The following is an 18,916-nucleotide window of genomic DNA, read 5'->3' as shown; positions in this document are numbered from 1 at the left end:
TATACAGGCTGTCTTTGTATGCCAGGACATCTAGTGTGTGTGTGTCAGCTGGGATCTACAGTCTGACAAGCACATCTCAAAGCAACATGTGATGTATGAGTTAACAATGCTCACAGACAATCATGTGACACGGTGATTTTGGAGAAGATTAGACTTAAAATGATCATGCAGGTGTCAAGTATTTGTTTTGTATGATTGAAATGACACAAATCTTCTATCTTACTGTCTCCAAGAAAATATCAACTCAAATATTAACTGCAAAAATACTTGGAAATTCAAATATTGGAATGTGGTTTACCCAAAAAAACATCTGAAATGGTCACATTTCAACATTTGGCAGTAAGTCAGGTGAAAGTCAGTGTTTTCTAACAGCGTTACAACATTAATACACACGATCAGAAACTGCACTTCAGTCACATATTCACTCACAGACGTCCAAATGAAACTCCACAATGTATTATTCTAAAACATTGTTTAATTCAAAGTAAAACCTTGAAATGAGAGGTTTTACTTTAGTATAAGATAATTGTTTTGGACACAAAGAAGGTTTTAGTAATGTCTTGAATTTTAATAAAAAAACAATCTTTAGTGTTACAAAGTGTGTGTGTGGGTGTGTGTTTCATGTAGGTAGTACAGCCTCAGGTCAAACTGAAACAATGTACTGGACTCTCGTTGTAGAGGTGTTGACCCTTCCTACTCATTTAAGGTCACGTCAGTTCCACATCGCCAGTCAAAAGGACGTTCAGACTTCACCTGTGGTGTTTTCTGAACAGGTGGTCAGATCCATTTTCAAGGCTTCATTATGCTTCAAACGAAAAGATCTTGTAACATTTATTATCAGCATTTTTTTAAATGGTTGGAACTTCTCACCAATCGATAGAACTGAAAAAGACCAGAGTAGAGAAACTCCCTCAATTCTACGCCGTCGGTCCAGTGAATGGTTTCATTTTGACCTGACACTGTCAAGAACGGTTTGTAGGTTTGCTGAAGTAAAAACATTGACACTTTTATCCCCCCCCCCCATGGGATCAGGACCCCAAAATCCAGAACGTCAAGGTATCCCCCTCGCACTTTGTTGTGGGAAAGCTGCTCTGTTGGCAACAAAGGGGCCACAGTAAAGTTTCTGCCTCCTCAGCGATACCGTCCCACAGGCAGTACCTTCATACAGGTGAAGCTGTCGGGGTACTTGGACAGCACCACGGGGTTGCCGTCCAAACGGACCTCACCGAGGCTAGGTCGTAGGTAGTAGGTGTCATTGGACCTGCAGAAGGTGTCTATATTGACCTCAGTGATGTTGTTGTTCTGGAAGAAATAGAAACAACGTCAAGAGTGACTCTTAGCTGGTAGAGTCAAAGGTCCTGGTGTAATATTGACTAATCTCACTCTATGTTCTTGCAAAAAAACATTTAGCAAGATTCAAACCTGTAGATGTAAGACCCGAACACTGTCTGGGATGTGTGGAACCGCCTCCATCTGGTTGTCAGCCAGGTACAAGTTGACCAGCATGGTCATTTTCTGTTGGGGAAACAAATTCAAACCATGAGAAACCCTGTAGATTCAGTTGATTTGTTATTAGTTGTCTTAGTGCGAAGTAAAGAAGAAGGAAAAAAAGCATATAAACCAGATATACTTCAGGAATAGCAAAGTTGTGAGTTACGGGGATCTGTTAGCCTTTTGGGAAATCTGCTTTATAGTTTTCTTTTTGTAATTGAAAGGAAAGATTGATAATCAAGTTATGAGTAGCATCTATTTCTTGTTGAACACCAGCCAGGTGAGGTGAGTGTGTACAGCTTCCTGAAGTCTTGTCCCCACACTGAGGTTGTCAGGTATGGTACAATTGAGGTTGTCAGGCATTGTACCATTGAGGTTGTCAGGTATGGTACCATTGAGGTTATCAGGTATGGTACAATTGAGGTTGTCAGGCATTGTACCATTGTGGTTGTCAGGTATGGTACAATTGAGGTTGTCAGGCATTGTACCATTGAGGTTGTCAGGTATGGTACCATTGAGGTTATCAGGTATGGTACAATTGAGGTTGTCAGGCATTGTACCATTGAAGTTATCAGGTATGGTACCATTGTGGTTGTCAGGTATGGTACCATTGAGGTTGTCAGGCATTGTACCATTGAGGTTGTCAGGCATTGTACCATTGTGGTTGTCAGGTATGGTACCATTGTGGTTGTCAGGTATGGTACCATTGTGGTTGTCAGGTATGGTACCATTGAGGCTGTCAGGCATGGTACCATTGAGGTTGTCAGGTATGGTAACCATTGAGGTTGTCAGGTATGGTACCATTGAGGTTGTCAGGTATAGTACCATTGTGGCTCTGCAGAGACCAAAACCCAAACCTGCGCTCACCGACAGTATCTCGAAACACGATAGCTGGAGCTGCTGCACAGATGTACTGCTTGGATGGATTTACTGTCAACTCCTCATGTCACTCTTGGGACAAAGTATGAGCGTATTTCCAAAAATGTTGACCTATCTAATAAGGGCTGACCCCCTCTGGGTCGATTCGTCGACTAACGGGTCGTTTTGGTCGAAGACTATTTCGATTTTAAAACCTTTTTTGGACTAATTTCCAAGAACACATCTCTGGTAAACTGAATACTTAAAGTGGTGCTTTAGTGTCATAATTTCTGTAGAATCTCAATTTTAAAAATCGGTTCGGCGAAGAAATTCACACGACGCAGCACTGGATTTGGACAGCCTATACATCAGTAATCTTTTATAATATTCCTAATTGAAAACGTGGAGAGAGGTGACGGTGTTTACCTTGAAGGTGTTCGCTTTGACGCCCTTGGTTTTGAGGAGGTTAAAGTTGGCGTTGAAAGATTTGAGTTTGGCAGGAAGCATGGGAAGCTTGACCAGTTGGTTCTCAGCCAGAGACAACTCCTCCAGCAGGATGAGCTTAGAGAACGACCCGTCTTCGATCTCTGAGATCATGTTCCCTGTCAGGTCAATCCTCTTGAGGGTCACTGTTGAATGTCAAACACATGTTAATGCATGTTATCCGTCTCACTTTCTTTTGTTGTTGTACCGTCAAATCAATAAGGGATGCCGACAGTTAACTCTTAATTGGTTAACCAATATTTTTGACCGGTTACGCATTTCAGTTGCATTTCAGTTGCATTTCAGTTGCATTTCAGTTGCATTTCAAAAACTGTGGCCGCCAATCGTTGTGGAAACTAACCGGCTGACGAGCTTTAGAGCTGCTGGTTGCAGATACAGTCAGTAATCACTGCACTTGTAGGTTTGAGCATCCTTTGAGTGACTGTCTGTTTATTCCCCGTTCAACAAAGGTGGTCCAGACATCCGTCCAAATCTTCCCCCCAGTATTATTGTCCGGCAAAAAGATGTCTTACATTGTAGTTGTTTAAAAATAAAGATATATAACCAGCTAAATTGTTCGACCAAGACCCCATTGACAAAAACACTGGATCCTACGTTATTAAGCAGTTTCCAGGCTCACCGATATCAGCGAAATCTTTGGTGCGGATCTTTTTGATCTTGTTGAAACGGGCGTACAGGTACGCCGTCTCTTTAGGCAAGGTGGGGACGCTGGTCATCTCTGGACTGACCTCCTCACAGTACACTGAACCAGTCAGACACACACACAGCAGGCAGGTGGGCAGATCTGCAACACAAAGGCACAACACAAACATCAAGCCTTCTTACATCTGGAATCTCCTCAAGTCTCCTTTCAGACGCTCTGATCTATTACTCCTCGCTGTTCCAAGATCCCAGTCCAATGTATTTGACTTGACTTGATGATTCTCTTACATAAGCACGTTTTTTATAAGTTATGATTCGACCCCCTTACTCTAACTTATTCTGGTTCCTTTCAGAACCTAAAGTATCGAGTATCAAGGCAGTGTAGAAGTTCCCAAGTCCTACAGATGTGGTCTTTTAAGACAGATATATATATATATATATCAAGCTATTGTATTTTCTGTTTTCCAACATGTGCTTCTGGGTTAAAACCAAACGCAACCCTGTTTAACTTGAGAAATCTGCAGTTTTACTTTGAGTGTCTTTGCCAGACCTTCAAACCATTAACAGGCAGACTCAAAGCATCTCAAACAAAGTTGGCCAGCAGTTTTAAACTTCCCCAATAAATTAAATTAGATGTTCTTGTATGTAAACAAGGGTTTCTCTCACCGATGGCGTCTCCTTCCTGGTCGATTGGGCTGTCATCAGGTTCATCAGCAAGAGGCAGCGCCCTCTGCAAGAGAAAACACGTCCGATTCATACCAGCTCAACATTGACACGGCCTGGGTTAAGAGGTCAGGTTTCAAAATGACTCAAAACTCAAATATCTGTACTGTATTGTGCTTCAGCATGGTGTGTCTTTGTTTATATATATATATATCCATCCATCCATCCATTTTCAATACCACTTATCCTCATTAGGGTCGCGGGGGCGCTGGAGCCTATCCCAGCTGACATATATATATATATATATATATATATATATATATATATATATATATATATATTTATCTGTTATTACGTTGGTAGTGTCACAACGGTGCAACATGCATTCATGAATCTTGAAAGGTGTGTAGTGTTTGAGGTGGGTGTGGTCTGAGTAAAGGTGCTGGAAGTGTGTGTGGGGGGGGGTGTAAGAATTTGTAAATGGGCCATTGGCCCAATTTGACGTTGTGGCTGGTGTGATTCTATCGCAAGATGGTCTCCATTAAGTCTTGTTAAGAATGAATTGTAAACAGTGAAGGTGATAATTGAGCGTCTTAAACACCACTGTGTTAATAAAAACATAGTGTCTGTGTTAGTGGTGTAGTGTTGTAGTTTTTAATGAGTTTAACGGTTTATCAACACCAAAACACTGCCTAGCAGTTTGAGCCACCATGGATCTCCTGATTATCAGATTTGCACCGTTCATGTGTCAAAGTCATCTACCAGGAATGTGTGCTTGGATGTATTTGATTGGCCAATGCAGAACATTGTTGTTGATGACATTTCCATTTGCTTTGGCCAGAGCCTCCGTCTCCCCTGTTGTGTCAACACAGTGGTCTGATCGACCAATGAAGAGGCTGCGATGCATTCAGGGCCCTCGTTATCAACAGCACTCACTGGAAGCCACGGCTGAATGGGCTGGCAGAGCTTTATATTCCACAGCTGACCACCACTGTTACTGGTGCAGACATTGTTTATTTTGATTTTGTCTTGATGACTTACTGATTTTAATTGACACTGTTCTTCCTGCTTGCCATCTCTTGTGGTAGCCAGTAGCCATACCTGGTCATTAGGTCTTTTTTCAAGTTTGTTTCAAGGTTTTGTCCATTATTAGCCCCTTTTAGAGCGTCTTGGGGTGTGAGAGCCTTCAATGACCTCCATCAGCCTGAGGGGTTTTGGATGTGTGGACAGTTCCCAATCTTTTGGCTGTGGTAACTTTATCAGCAAGAAGCTACTCAGCCCTGAAGCTCATGACTCTTATGTGCTTATCTGTGGAGCCAGAGATTGAGCATCTGATCTGCCGCCTGTAAACTAAGTGCTGATGAAGGTTCCTGAAAGAATCCGGCATCACCAGGGGTCTAATGGTCGGTCAGTTTATCCTCCATCATCAAGGCCTGGGTTCAGTCCCCTCTGGAGGCTTTAATCAATCCAAGTATGGTTCCATCCCCAACACTGAGTCTTAGCTTGAATGGAGCTGGTGGTTAAAGGGTATGAGGTCTATCTCTGAAAGGTCTGGCCCCGACAGTCCTGTATGAAATCCAGCTGGTCCCAGATTAAATTGTACTCATTAAAACTGAGTATAATTCTCATAGTCACATTCACTCGCACTTTTTTTCTTTCCCTCCCATGCTCAGGATTATTTGTGTGTGTTTTTGTGTGTTTCCAGAAGGATAAAGCAGACCAGACTTTGGTTTTGGTTTGTCCCAAATATTTCTTGAAGAGGTTTGTGTGGTTACTTGACGGCTAGTGTGGTTTCTTCAGGGTTCGGTCTGTCTGGTGGAAGGACAAGTCAGACACAGCAAGGTGTGTGGTGTGTGGTGTGTGGTGTGGTGTGTGTGTGTGTGTGTGTGTTGAAACTGAGCTGAATGAATTATCTGTTAGAGGACGGGGAAGTGAAGTACTGACAGTTTCTGTCAGTAGCAAGTAAGAGAAGACAAAACCGACTAAACCATGAGATCTATTACTAGCATTGAGAATAATGTGCCTGGGCCGTTGATTTTAAATATTGCCAGCCATTAAGCATGACCTAATTTCCAGGTCAGTAAAGTCACATTTTATGTGTATATATATTTATTTTCATCTGTCTGAATAATTATCATTATCTCATCTTACTGTCAGCAGCATTGCTCTTATTAGAGAACATTAGTCCGGTCTGCCAAAAATCTTCATAAGTGTCAAAGACAACATATTTGAACGAGAAGCATGCCACAAATAATAAAGTTCTTACCCGAGCCCTCCTTGATTTCAAATGGTCAATGAAGTATCCGTTCAGCTCCCCACCAGGTAGAGATCCCGGTATCAGCTGTGAGTCCTGGTCAAACCTCCTGGCCGAGGCTGCCACCAGCCAGGGCACCAGCACGCAGGTGAACACGAGGACCTTCATGCTGTCCGAAGCAGTGACACCTCAGCTCGTCTCAAAGCCTGAGTTTTGGGTCAGCGGCTGCTCTTTGCTACAAGCCCCTGTTGGGATGTGTCAAATGACTTTATTTAAAGGCTGAACCAGTAGCTTCCAGCAGACTCTTTCTTCAAGCAGAGTTTATAGAGCCCAGCACTTAACCCTTCCCTGACCACCCACCATCCATCTGCAGAGAGGGAGGATTTACAGAAAGAGGCAGGCACATGTGGAAAAAGACGGAGTCAAAGAAAGAATAAAGTGTCCGTTTTTTTTTCTTCTTTCTGTTAAACGTCCCCTTAAGTATGTACAGGGGGAAAAACTGCCGAGACAGCAGAAAGTTGACAACCACAGTGTGAGTGTGTTTTGTCAGGAGGAATGTCTGTGGGCTCTGCCCGGCCACTCAGTAATGACTCGTAATAACCAACCTATCCTTCATTAGGCTGGATTAGTGTTTCTTTTTTCTCTCCACTGGCTCTGTTTTTCTCTCGGCCGTCGGTCAGACGGACACAATTAGACAGACACTGATTATAGGTTAGATTACTTTGGACCGAACAATAGTCGAATCTGGACGACGGCTCCTCAGAGCTGTTTCAGGTTAAGGTTGACGTTACTGTCCTCAACCAATAACGCTTGTTTGGGGAAAGCAATACTAGAGAGCTGCAGAAAGGAGTCCTAACTCGTGAATGAGTTATAGCTATTTTGTACTCCCGGCTTCCTCGGCTCAAGTCAGTGGTTTTTTAAAAAATGTTTTTTGGTTAGATGGAATAAGTTATGTGGTTAACACAAGCTTAGGAGATTTACATAGTAAATACCCTCTCTTGTGAATTCTGAAACTTGTATCTGCCTTTTTTTAAAAAGGCGGTTGCTGACCAATCCGCCTTCACAGCCTCGTTGTGAATACTCGCGCTCGTACGGCTGCGGTCTGGCTTGTTTTTAGGCTAATGTTTTGCTTTTTTTTAACATTACATTACATCACATGTCATTTAGCTGACGCTTTTATCCAAAGCGACTTACAATAAGTGCATTAAACCATGAGTTCAAAACTCAGAACAACAAGAATCAAGCAAGTACAATTTCCTCAATAAAGTTAAACTACAAAGTGCTATCAGTAAGAGACATTTAAGTGCTACCAAAGTGCTACTACGGCGCTACCTTCCCTATTCAAGGTATACTTTTTGCCGACTTTAAAATTATAAAAGCGGTGTTCATTTGTGGAGATTATCTTGCTGAACCACACAGGTAAACGTCATAAACGTGTGTTTGCCACAGAGCTTACTTACTGCAATAAACCCCAATAGGAACATCCCGTTGGCTTTTTGAGGAGGAAACCAGTGCAACGCTAACTTCATCAAAACACCAACTGAGGGAATATATTGAGCATGAATGGTGTTTATCCCTCGAGTAGTTTGTCAGACTCTATGACGAGGAACGTCGAAGCTCTTATGGACTTGCCGGGGTCCGGACGTTAGAATCCCACACGTTACCGACTTTCTGTGGACTGGTTAGTCTGGCATTGTGACAGACTAAGGTTGTCTTCATCCACCTCGCAGTTTTCCATTGATTGGCTGTCGAAGCATTCGGGATTGTTGGACCAACACATGGACATGGGTTGGTTCACTGGACATGTGACTTAAGTTTTAAATAAACCAACTGAAGACTGGAGCCAGAACGGCCTAGAAGCAGCTTTTAGTGTCCTCACCGCTTCCTTTTCTGATGTTGATGCGTCTTGAATGAGAACCTTTAAAAATGCTGCTGATGTTTTAATATTTCAGACCTTATTTTCTGCTTTCTGAGAATATAACATTCCTTTTGGTTTGAAAAAATTAAAAGGACGCAACCACATGGCGTGTCCAATAGGATGGGTAATGGATCAAAGAAATATCTCACAGGATCTAAACCAGCAGACCAGCACGCCAAGTAGCTCTCGTTGGGATAACTTCCCAGGTAGAGCCACAGTGTTTGTCCATTCTGCCTATTGATTCATTAATTATTGGATTGGGTGATTAGCTGTGAAATAGTGGCGTAGTGACGGGCAGAATTTATCTTCGTAAACAAGTGTTCAGAAATATATAATTCTACCTTCTCAGGCTCATCATGCTTAAGGAATTCTCATTGAAAATGTGATTTTTGTATATGGAAATATTAAACCGTAGTTGCCATGCCTTGTGCACAAGACGTCTGTGTTGATATTTCTGCATCGCTTTTAGCCACATTTAGGTCTCCAGGTCTCGTTATTGTTGTAGCAAACATCCGTGTGCAAAAAGTACACCGTGAAGCAAATCCCCTAAAAGATGAAACTAATCTCCATGACACGGCAGCAGAGGAGATGTTGTTTGAATTAAACGTAACATTCGGTGGTAAAGTCCTTGAGGTCTACTGGGTGTATTCTGGCACGAGCGTTTTATATAAACTTCACACAAGTGACCCGACACTAAAACCGTACTATTAACAACACTTCTGCATAAACAGGCTCACGCTTGCGGCGACACGCTACTTGTTTTTCAACATTAGGTTTTAACAAAGAAGCATTTGTTCCTAGAGACGTGGATTATACTGTTTAATATCGGTCACTGTTGTTTATGCATTTACTCTAGTTGACTGCAGAAGCATGCAAGGGGATAACAAGTGATCTTCACAAGGTGAGTAATTGATGTACGCATGTTCCTTTTAAGATGACGGGAAAAGGTGAGCAGGTTCTCCGTGGTCTTGAGTGAACTGTAACCAGATCAACGTTCTCTGGAAGATATTTTGAGAACATTTTGGACAAGCGTTCATCTCTTTAATAAACGCATCTCTATAGTTTAATTTGTATCAGACCTCTACGCCTTGTGCTTCATGAGAGTTATGGAGTGCAGTGGAGGCAATAACAATAAATAACAGCTGATATGATCAACACGTGAACAAAGATATGCCAGAAATTAATCAGAATCAGAATTACTGGATAATGGAAAAAAGAAAAAATGCTATGGGAAATGTTTCCAAAGCAGAAAAGGCCAATAGGAGTAATAAAAAATGGAGAGACTGTACACTCGGTCTATTCAACAGCTGTTGAGGCGCAGCACTTCTTGGGTTGGTTTCAACCTTCAGAGAGATGGCGGGTCTAAAGCTCTAAAGAATTGGTTGTTTTTTTATTTTATGACTCTGTAGGTGTTGTCCCTGAGACACGGTGACATGATAAGAGACCATACTTCTCCATAAACAAGCAAAGTGAAAAAGAGTAAAGACCGAAGGTTCAGCCGTTAAATAGAAAACATGTGACTATTTCAGCCTTCAAGAGGAGAGGAAAAAGAAGGGGGCCCAGATATAAACATCCAAGGAACACGAGCCCGGACCGTTACAGGTGTGTTAGCAATTATGAACACCTTTAAACTTTTATGGCTCTGGGAAGAGGGCCAGCAACTGGAGAATGTTTTTACTGTCACTAATTTTCTATACCAGAGTTTTGACTGTCAGGGTGGTTTCACTGGTATTCTACTGCGCAATAAAGCAAGCCGATGAGGAAAGCCGCCGACAACAACAAACAAAAACGCACGTTATTCCTGTCGCGTTGACTCGCTCAATATGTTTGTTTTTTTACAAGCTTGGATTTTGTTTTTGTACCAAAAGACAGCAGAACCTAATGAAAATGGTGCTGTAATTCACTCACGAAAGGCAAAGAAATGGAAGAAAAGTGGTAAATATCTGCAGATTAATACGTGAGGTGATTCTGCGTTGTTTACATTAATGTTAAAAGGCTTGCCGTCTTCCTCTTCACTTCAGACATTTCTTTGAGGGTTGCCAGCGGCAACTGGACCAGCCAAACGGCCAACTGTCTTGCGTGTCCTCCAATACAAACACAACGGGGACCCATTCATAGAGACATTGCTCTAGTTGCACTGATCGTGGTCCATAACTCCAGAGAGGCACCTTTTTTTTAAAGCATCGGTATTTAAAAAAAAAAAAAAAAGAAGGTTCTCTCTCTCTCAAGCTCTTTAATCAGCTAACTGTCACTTCTTTCAACGTGAGACTGTCTAGTGTTATCTTCATTTGTACAGACCGTCGCGTCGTGCCCCTCGCCGATTGGTGACCGACCACAACGGGAAGCAAACGCGTCATCCCCGAGACGTGAACGACGTCGGCGTCAAAGCGAGTTAGTTTGAAGCACCGCGGCTAAGATCTCTCACACAGTCAGTAGTTCCACAGAAGAGCAGCTGCAGCATCTCTTTGCAGTGCAACAAACTCAAACTCGTGTCGTTTTAATAAGAAATAACGAGTCTTGAGTCCACGCTGCCCTTTCGACTCCGTAGCAGCGGCACAACGACGGGAGTTCGTTACCTCGGTCGGCCAGTCGTCTGCAACTCTTCGTCAGACAACTCGCTGTGGCTCTTTCTCGTTCCTTCGCTCTTCACGATATTTTAAAACCGATCCGCTGTCCAAAAAAATTACCAAGTCTTGATTTGTAGATGCACGTTTGACGAAAGGTCACAGTCGGTCTGAAACTCCGATGCTCCTGCTTCACAATAAAAGCCCCCCCCTCATTGCTTTTAATGTGAAATGCCAGCAGCAGGAAATGCTCTAACTTACTAACCAACCCCTCAGACATCCATCATCTTTAACTAGTCATAGTGTAATGTTATACTCCTCCTTTGTTACGTCTGTTTATTTACTTATTCCAGTAGAAAGAAGGACATTAAAGACGCATTACCTCTTGTTGATTGATCAGATGAAGCAGCATATTGTGTTACATAAGTACTGTATCACATAGTGTCTTCTACTTTCTACTCGTACAGCTTAAAGTTCATCTCTGAGGGATTTACTTTTATATATACAACATATAATATCCTCATCCTCTTCGTCCACACAAAGAAATGAAATCATACAAATACTTCTTCATGCTATCGGAGAAGGTTTGAGTCTTTAAATCAGAAAACTCATAAAACCAGTTGATTTGTTCCAGAGTTGTAATTGCTGATGCTGCCTGCTCCAAACCCACGCGTTCCTCTCACGTAACCGCGCTCATCAAACCGCTTTTCCCTGGTTTGTTTCTCCTGACGGCCGCGATAGATGTGGCGGCGAGCCGGGCTTCGGGTTGACGGGCGTAAGTGAGCGGTACTGAAGCCGGGCCAGACAAAACAACATCGCTGAAGTTACTCCACCCACAGGCAGCCATTTGACTGCAGAGCAACTCTGGATGGACCACCTGGCTCGGCATTAAACGACCTGGGTCTGCGTGGGTCTGACAACTGACATGAAGTACTGAGTTACTGTGTTAGTTCTGTCATGAGCGTTACATGTCTTTTAAATGAAATGGTTGAAAGAAAACTACCTTCAGTTCCCTCATTAGCCTCCATGTGAAACTAGACCGAGACGAATCAAACCCATCAACACGCTTTGCACCTGAACGGAGCTTTTTGACCTCTTGTAACTTGTAGTTTGGGCTTTTCTCAACATTTACTGGCTCAGTCTCTGTTCTGGTGAAGCTTATTTTATCAAACGAGCTCTGGTAAAACCACCGTCTCACCAAATGTCTGATAGACAAAGAGAAAGAGAGTTTTCCTCAGGAGTTAGTGGTGACCAAACGGGAGCAAAAAAGGAAAATTAATATTTGACTTCAACCTGTTTTATTAAAATTACATTTATTTAATACTAATTTGCAACAGCAAAACCCCTTTTTTCAAGGAAACTTGATGGCTATCAACACGGGGAAACGGGTGCAAATACATTCTCTGAATGAAGTCATCCGAGCCTAAAAAAACAACCCTTCAAGAGGAACTTTAAAGGAGAAAGTTAACCACAAGGACAGAGATGCACCTGTGCGTTGTGTGCACACGGCACCAAAATACGACACAGGCCAGAAAAGGAAAAGCACACTTCAAGGTCTTTGGTTTATCAGAAGTTTAAACTTAAATGAACTAGTGCTTATAGTAAAAAAAAAAACAACTTGGAAAACGGTTTCAAGTTAAACTCTTTCATATATTAATAGAGCCATTTGAAAATCTGATTTTCAATAATCAAATTGTATTTAACGATATCCCTCGTCCAGATATCGGAACCTGGTTTACGAGGTGATCCCGGACTGAAACGCATGAAATGGACATAATCTGTATGTTCGTAGTGTTTTGCTGGCCCGGTGTGGACAATGTACGATCCCTTTACATCTACAAGCTCTGTCTTTAGTTTTCATAGTGACATTACTCGTTTGGTGTGTTACACTGCAGGTCTACCCCCTTTGTTCACCTCTGTTCCTTCTGCTTTATCTTTTATGTTAAACTCTTTCTTCCAATTCCACTGTAGAAGTGAGTATTTCTCCCGATGCCGAGCGCCGGCTCGTATAACGGCGTTCGGCCTTGGAATTCAGTCCCAGAGGACCCGAGGACGACCTGATGATTCAAACAGATCAACTGTAGCCTCCGCACGGAGACCACTACTTTTTGTTTTTTTTAAGAAAACAACAGGTTAATGTTGTTTTTTCAGAGCGCAGCTGCTAAAGATGAGGCTGTGTTGTTTTTCTGGTCATCTTAATGAATTATGACTCTGGTTTAGCAGATGTAACTTGAGGCCCATTCCTATCTAAAATATAAATACCAGGGGAATTGTAACTCTATGTGCAGGTCTTGTCCTCCGATCAGATTAAAGTGGCTCATTGCTCGCTGTGTGGTGCATCACCGTGACGCTGGATTGGAGACTATTGTCGAGCTGCTGCTGGAAACAGGATGGTTCCTGTTGTCAGGGCCAGATGCAGAGCAGATGTTGGGGATGCATGAAGAGGAAGGCCGGGCTTTAAAAGTTTGCTGTTGCACAAACGACCCCGTCGTGCTCCACAAGTTGTTCTCTGCAAGACAGCTGATGGATCGCTGAGAGGTTTTAACTAGTGTAGGTACAGGATGCGACTGTGCCGAGTCGACGGTGTGCTCTTTCCTGTTTTATTGGGCCGTACGCTCCGTTCAAGACATTCATTTGCCTTCAGGAGTAATTTGCTCCTTTTTAAGGGAGTCCTCAGAGTCTCGGGGTAGGCGTCCAGTTTGGTTCACCTCTGGTTAGTTCATGGTTTCTACTTCTCAGAATCCATCAAGAGCCATTGACTTCGGCTTCAGAGGATCTTTGGTTCCCGTTCTGGACGTCTCGGGGTCTGTCGTTTGTGTGTAGCCGCTGACTGTTTATGATTAAGAGCCCTCCTTGGTCCACTGAGCCTGGGAGCTCTTATCCCAGCATGAGGTTTACTGTCAGCTCGAGTCCAACAAAACGGGAGGTTTCACCAGAGGTTAGTGGGACGGGTGGCCAAGTCTTTGTGGTTATTGTTGTTGTTGTTGTTGGTTCGTAGATCTGAAGAACTTTGTTCATATACTGAATTCCAACTTTAACTAAAATTGGGAAAATGCCATTAGAATATAGGAGTCCAGAGTACCTGCAGGGTCGGGATAAACCCTCACTGGTCCTCTTTCGAACTTCCTGTAAACGCTGTTTATCCACCTCCTCTAAAAGGTGTTTAAGCAGATCCCCTGGGGTGTTCCTGTGTTTTTGTTCGGTTAACAAGCTCTCACACTTGTAAGTTGTAGGAGTCCTTTTTCAGGATCGTTCACCTCCAAACACCCGGCTGAGCAGACGGCTAGGTGGGTAATAAGAACGGTTATAATCAAACCAAAGGCAATGTCATTTACATATATACATGATTATGTCTGACATATGAGAAGGTATAATAAAACAAAGTGAAAGTCTACCAGCTCTTGCATGGAGCTCCTTCTCTAATCTGTATTGTTTCATGTTGGACCAAAAGGTACCTCATATTTATCAAACGCCTCACAGTTAGTAACGCAAACATATTTGGTGCTATTCTTAGGAAAACTCTTTCTCAACGAGTGAAATGATTGATATCTCTTCTGATATCAAAGAGAACTCCGTAGCGACTGGCACTGATTTATTTGACAGGAGATGCATTCGCAAGCTAGAGAACAGATTATTTTTTTTTTTTACAATCTTAAAAATGTATCAAATAAAACTCGTGCTTTTGTTCCTTTCCGATCAAATCTTTTATTGCGTGCGTCTCGGTGCCGAGTTGTGTCGGCGGCGCCGGTGCCTTGATGGCGTCTGTTGTTGGTACTGGACCCTGAGACCGGCTCTGAATAGACCGTCAACTGAGACATGACAGTTTGGACTAAAACCAGTATGGGACATGTGGAGATTATTACTGGCTGACTGGGTTCCAGTGTGCGGTGGTTTTGGACAGTTCTCTGTTCTCTGATGACTCCTGGATTTGTTATCCCAGCATTCCCGGCCTTTCCCTTCTCCCAGACCGTTTAGCGTTGGCTCAAAAGGGGATTCATGCTGAATTTATCTGCTGAAATTCTAAATATCAGTCGTCATAGTTATTGATCGATTTGATCATGAATCTTTTATGTTTCGTACCCCAATATACAGAGCGTATATTTAGCCTGTGCCATTTGTCTTCAGTCTGTTACTATGGATACGCGTCGTCTCGTCTCCGCAGCTCGTTAGCATGGTCCGTGCTCCTCATTACAGCTAATGAGAACAAGTGCAGTTTGATGAGCTCATTGAAGGCCTGAGTGAGTGGACCGAACCCCAATGGGGCGTCTGGATTGGGGCTCCCAGTCTGTGGTTGTTTTGGTAAATTGTTCACTAATGACTACTGACTGTCATCCAGACGGTCTGTTTGATTATGACTTTTGTCCCAATTATTTGACAAAAATTGTTATAATTGCGAACATCATTGCCCTCGTGCAAACAAGAAAAATATCAAGAATAATCCACGGAGTTAAAAATGTGCAACTAATACACGGAGACCGCTTTCACAATGTTTGATCCTCTAAACTCCTCAAGAATCCTTAAAGTCTGAGACTGTTCTTGATAGACATTACTGATAAAATAATAATAACATGTCAGCCTCATGTCTGATTCCATGTTATTGTTTTCAGTATATTTGGTAAGTCATCTCCTCCACAGTCTTTGAAATGCGTTCTGGCCTTTCTATGACATTTCAGACGGCTGTAAAACATTTTAAATGAGCATTTTATATAACGCCTAATTTCTACTGCGGGGTTTCCCTCGGCTCGGACACCGAGTGCCGTGACGTCGTCTTCTGTCGCGTTTTAAAACTTTATCGTGTGTCCAAATGTTATATTGTAGAATTTACCTTTTTTTTGGGGGGCGAGAAACCTGAATAAATACAGTTGTTTGAAGGAGAAGTTTTACCAACAATATGAATATGATGTTTTTTTGGGATAGGCCTACAAACGACAGGTGCGTTTGGCTTCGATAGGCACGTCATTGGTTCCAGAGAGGTTTCACATAAGAATTTGTAAAAGTGATGCGGCAGGCAGTTGATTCTTTTCATGGTTCAGAAACACTGACTTTGAGATCACTTCCTGTAAGAGGTGAACTCGTTTCTGTCTCCGGTGTCTTTGTTTTGACTGACCGACCCAGACAAAGAAAAGACGTTAAAAAAAAAACTCACAATTGGGAAGTTGAAATAACACAATGTGATGCAATTGGCACAAATAATTTAATTCAATTCTCAAAATAGTTACCGATTTAATCAACTATTGCTTCAGCGCCGCTGTACTTGCAAAATAAAGTAGCCTGAAATCCTAAAGTTTTAATTTAACGTGGCAGACTGGTGTGCAGAGTGCAGCATCGGCCTGTACAAATGGTTCAGTATTTTCTATATTTATTTATTTTCAGTGGATGAATCATACTCGGAACAGTAGCCCACTCTGTCTTCTCCCTGCTTCAGTTACAGTCCATCTATATTATTGTTTGTGGTTAAAGTTGATGCGTTTTTCATGTGTTTGTGGAGGCAGGGGGATTCTGGGAAGTTCCCATGTTAATGTAATTATGTCTGTTTAATAGGACGTTGTGGTCGTGAACATTTCCCTCCCGTGCTAATTGTGATGAGGAGAACACGTCTGTCTGGAAGACTCCATCTGGATAAAATCTCTCTTTTACTGGACCGCTCCTCGAAATCTCTTTCTTTTAAGAATACTATCGTCTGTCTGTCTTTGGGACTTTTAATAATGCTACAGCACACGCTTTGATGTAGTTTCATCCATAAAGTTAACACCAGAACCCTCCAGTGTTATGCAGCACACATCAGATGTTACGCTTAATTTACTTAAGATGGTAATGGAAGTTAGAAGTTGTCTAGACACTGTTATTGTTGTTATTATGTGACCATGTTTGTGTGATACAGCCAACTTCAATCAGTGAATAATTAGGTGAGTTTAAGTGAACAGGGCCGCTGCGATGGAGTTAACGGCAACATTTTAAAGGATTAAAAGTATCAACATACAGCAAACGACTACCGTATTTGTACAGTTGAGGATTTATAAATGAATCGATACAAAATGAGTCGTTATTGTCAAGCCTGCGGTGAAACGTGTGTCGCATCGCGTCATCACGTTCCTCAACGATGCTCCAGATCTGTGGCAATGAATTACTGTCAACTTGCTTAATTAAAAAAGAAAAGAAAAAAAGATTCAGCTGGCTTCAGTGTGAAAAACACAAAGTTTCAAATCAACTTGTGAACAGATATAGTTTTACTTCATTTACCTTTCGTTCTTTCATTTAACTATTTTGATGCTTTTACATCTAGACTCCGTTTTGCTCTCTCTCTCACACACACACACACACACACACACACACACACACACACACGCGCGGCTAAATGAGGCCAATGAAATAAAAAATGTTTAGAGGCAAAGACTGAAAGGCTTGTTTGTTCATGAGAGAGAATCCCAGCAGTGATGCTTTCTGTGGGAAAAGACTGACATGAAAAATGAGCAAACGAGGACGACGAGCCAACTGCTGTCTGGCTCTGGAGTGGAAAAACCTGCCGTGTGTGTGTGTGTGTGTGTGTGCATGCGTGTGTGTGTGTGAGCGCTGACGGACTAAATGGCCAATTTTTTTCCCAACTTTTGAGAGTGTTCTGCTGTGATTCTGGCGTCCTGCAGAGTGTGATTTTTGCCTTGAAAGCGTCTGCAGCAGAGTGAGGAGACGTCGTACCTCATTGGCTGTTTGGGGTTGTTTGCAACGACCCGGCAGGATCTGCTGTGCACTGAAGAACCGCGATGGTGTGCCGGTTGAGATCCTGTTGAGCTGATGATCTGTGCAACATGATGGCAGCCTTTCTCACGGTATCTCGACACGGAGGGTTTGCTCTTGGTCATCGTTGTGAAACGGTTAGTTTAGGTAAGAAAACTACTTGGTCAGGGTTAAAATAAGTGTAACTTAAAATACGGACATACCGTCACTGATGATACGTAACGTAAACATATCTCAGCTTATACCCAGGTGGACACCTCTGGGTCTGAAAGTGGAAGAGCCTTACACTTGCATTCTTCCTAATGGCCACCAGGGGGCAACTCCTCCTGATTGCGAAAATAAATCTGATTGTATAGAAATGTCCGTGAGAAAATGACTCTACTTCTCACTTGATGTATCACCTCGATAAACACTGTTCTTTCTGCCAGAAATAAACAATGTTTACTGAGGGAATGAATCAAGAGAGAAGTCATTTTCACTTCTTGAGTCGCCCCCTGATGGAATACAAGTTTAGGTCGGCAGGTTGCCCGTCTTCACAGCACGGAGCCGAACGACTTTGTTCTGATGGTACGGGAGTTCAAAATCGCTTTGATATTAAATCGCTATGATAAAAAACTATTGTTGACATCTGACGGTCAATCCCTGCCTGTGAATTCTCCTTTCACAACGCTGCAGAACTCATCTGAAGCTTTGTGATGTCGGGGAGAGACGAGTCAGAGAGCTAACTGACCTTTCAACGTGTCTTTTTAAAAAAAAAAATTTAAAAGGCTTTGAAAAGAAAATGCTCACATACGTCTTCCTGGAAAGTTCATGAGAATTAGAGGCAGATTGATATTTCAGTAGCCTTGGAATCATTAGTGAGTTGTGAAGTGATCGATGGGCTGTTTCGAGCCTCCAATCAGAAGAGCGGCTGAGAGCGAGGCCCTCTTCTGCCTAATGACTCCACCATTGCCCACTTTGTCCTCGGTTTATACTGAGGGAACCCGAGCTCCCCTTTTTGCCTCCTCTGCTTCTCGCGTTGGCCCCTCACCAGCTCCTTCCAGGCTCACGGCCTAATCAAGGTCGTTCACGGCATCCGCCGAAGACAAACGCGGCAAAGTTTTACATTTGAAATGGAAAACCGTGAAATCACGACGTGTCCGTGATGGAAAATATTCCTGACACTCTGGGCATCAGATGCCTAATTATCCTCAAACTGTAGTTCAGCTAGATTTAGTCTCCAAGCCCGGTTTGAGAAGTCCACCCCTTTCGGCCGTCAAGTCTATTCATTGTGACGAGTCAGATTGGATT

General features: G+C 42.6%; 2 protein-coding genes across 3 annotated transcripts in view; one reads left to right on the top strand and one right to left on the bottom strand.

Moving 5' to 3' along the window:
• The window catches only part of cenpp (centromere protein P), a 67,498-nt gene that overhangs the window by 12,204 nt on the left and 36,378 nt on the right, over positions 1-18,916 (top strand). The window lies entirely within an intron of this gene.
• On the bottom strand, positions 1,104-6,580 carry ogna (osteoglycin, paralog a). The gene is made up of 6 exons (XM_034533922.1): positions 6,425-6,580; positions 4,162-4,225; positions 3,473-3,637; positions 2,776-2,978; positions 1,423-1,515; positions 1,104-1,302 (listed from the first exon to the last, which is right to left on the bottom strand). Exons 1-6 carry the CDS (start codon positions 6,578-6,580, stop codon positions 1,132-1,134), a joined length of 852 nt encoding a protein of 283 aa, XP_034389813.1. The 3' UTR covers positions 1,104-1,131.

The sequence above is a fragment of the Cyclopterus lumpus genome, chromosome 5, assembly GCF_009769545.1.
Source record: "Cyclopterus lumpus isolate fCycLum1 chromosome 5, fCycLum1.pri, whole genome shotgun sequence".
NCBI lineage: Eukaryota > Metazoa > Chordata > Actinopteri > Perciformes > Cyclopteridae > Cyclopterus > Cyclopterus lumpus.
Note: the sequence above shows the minus strand (reverse complement) of the source record. Positions and strands in the feature narration are given on the sequence as shown.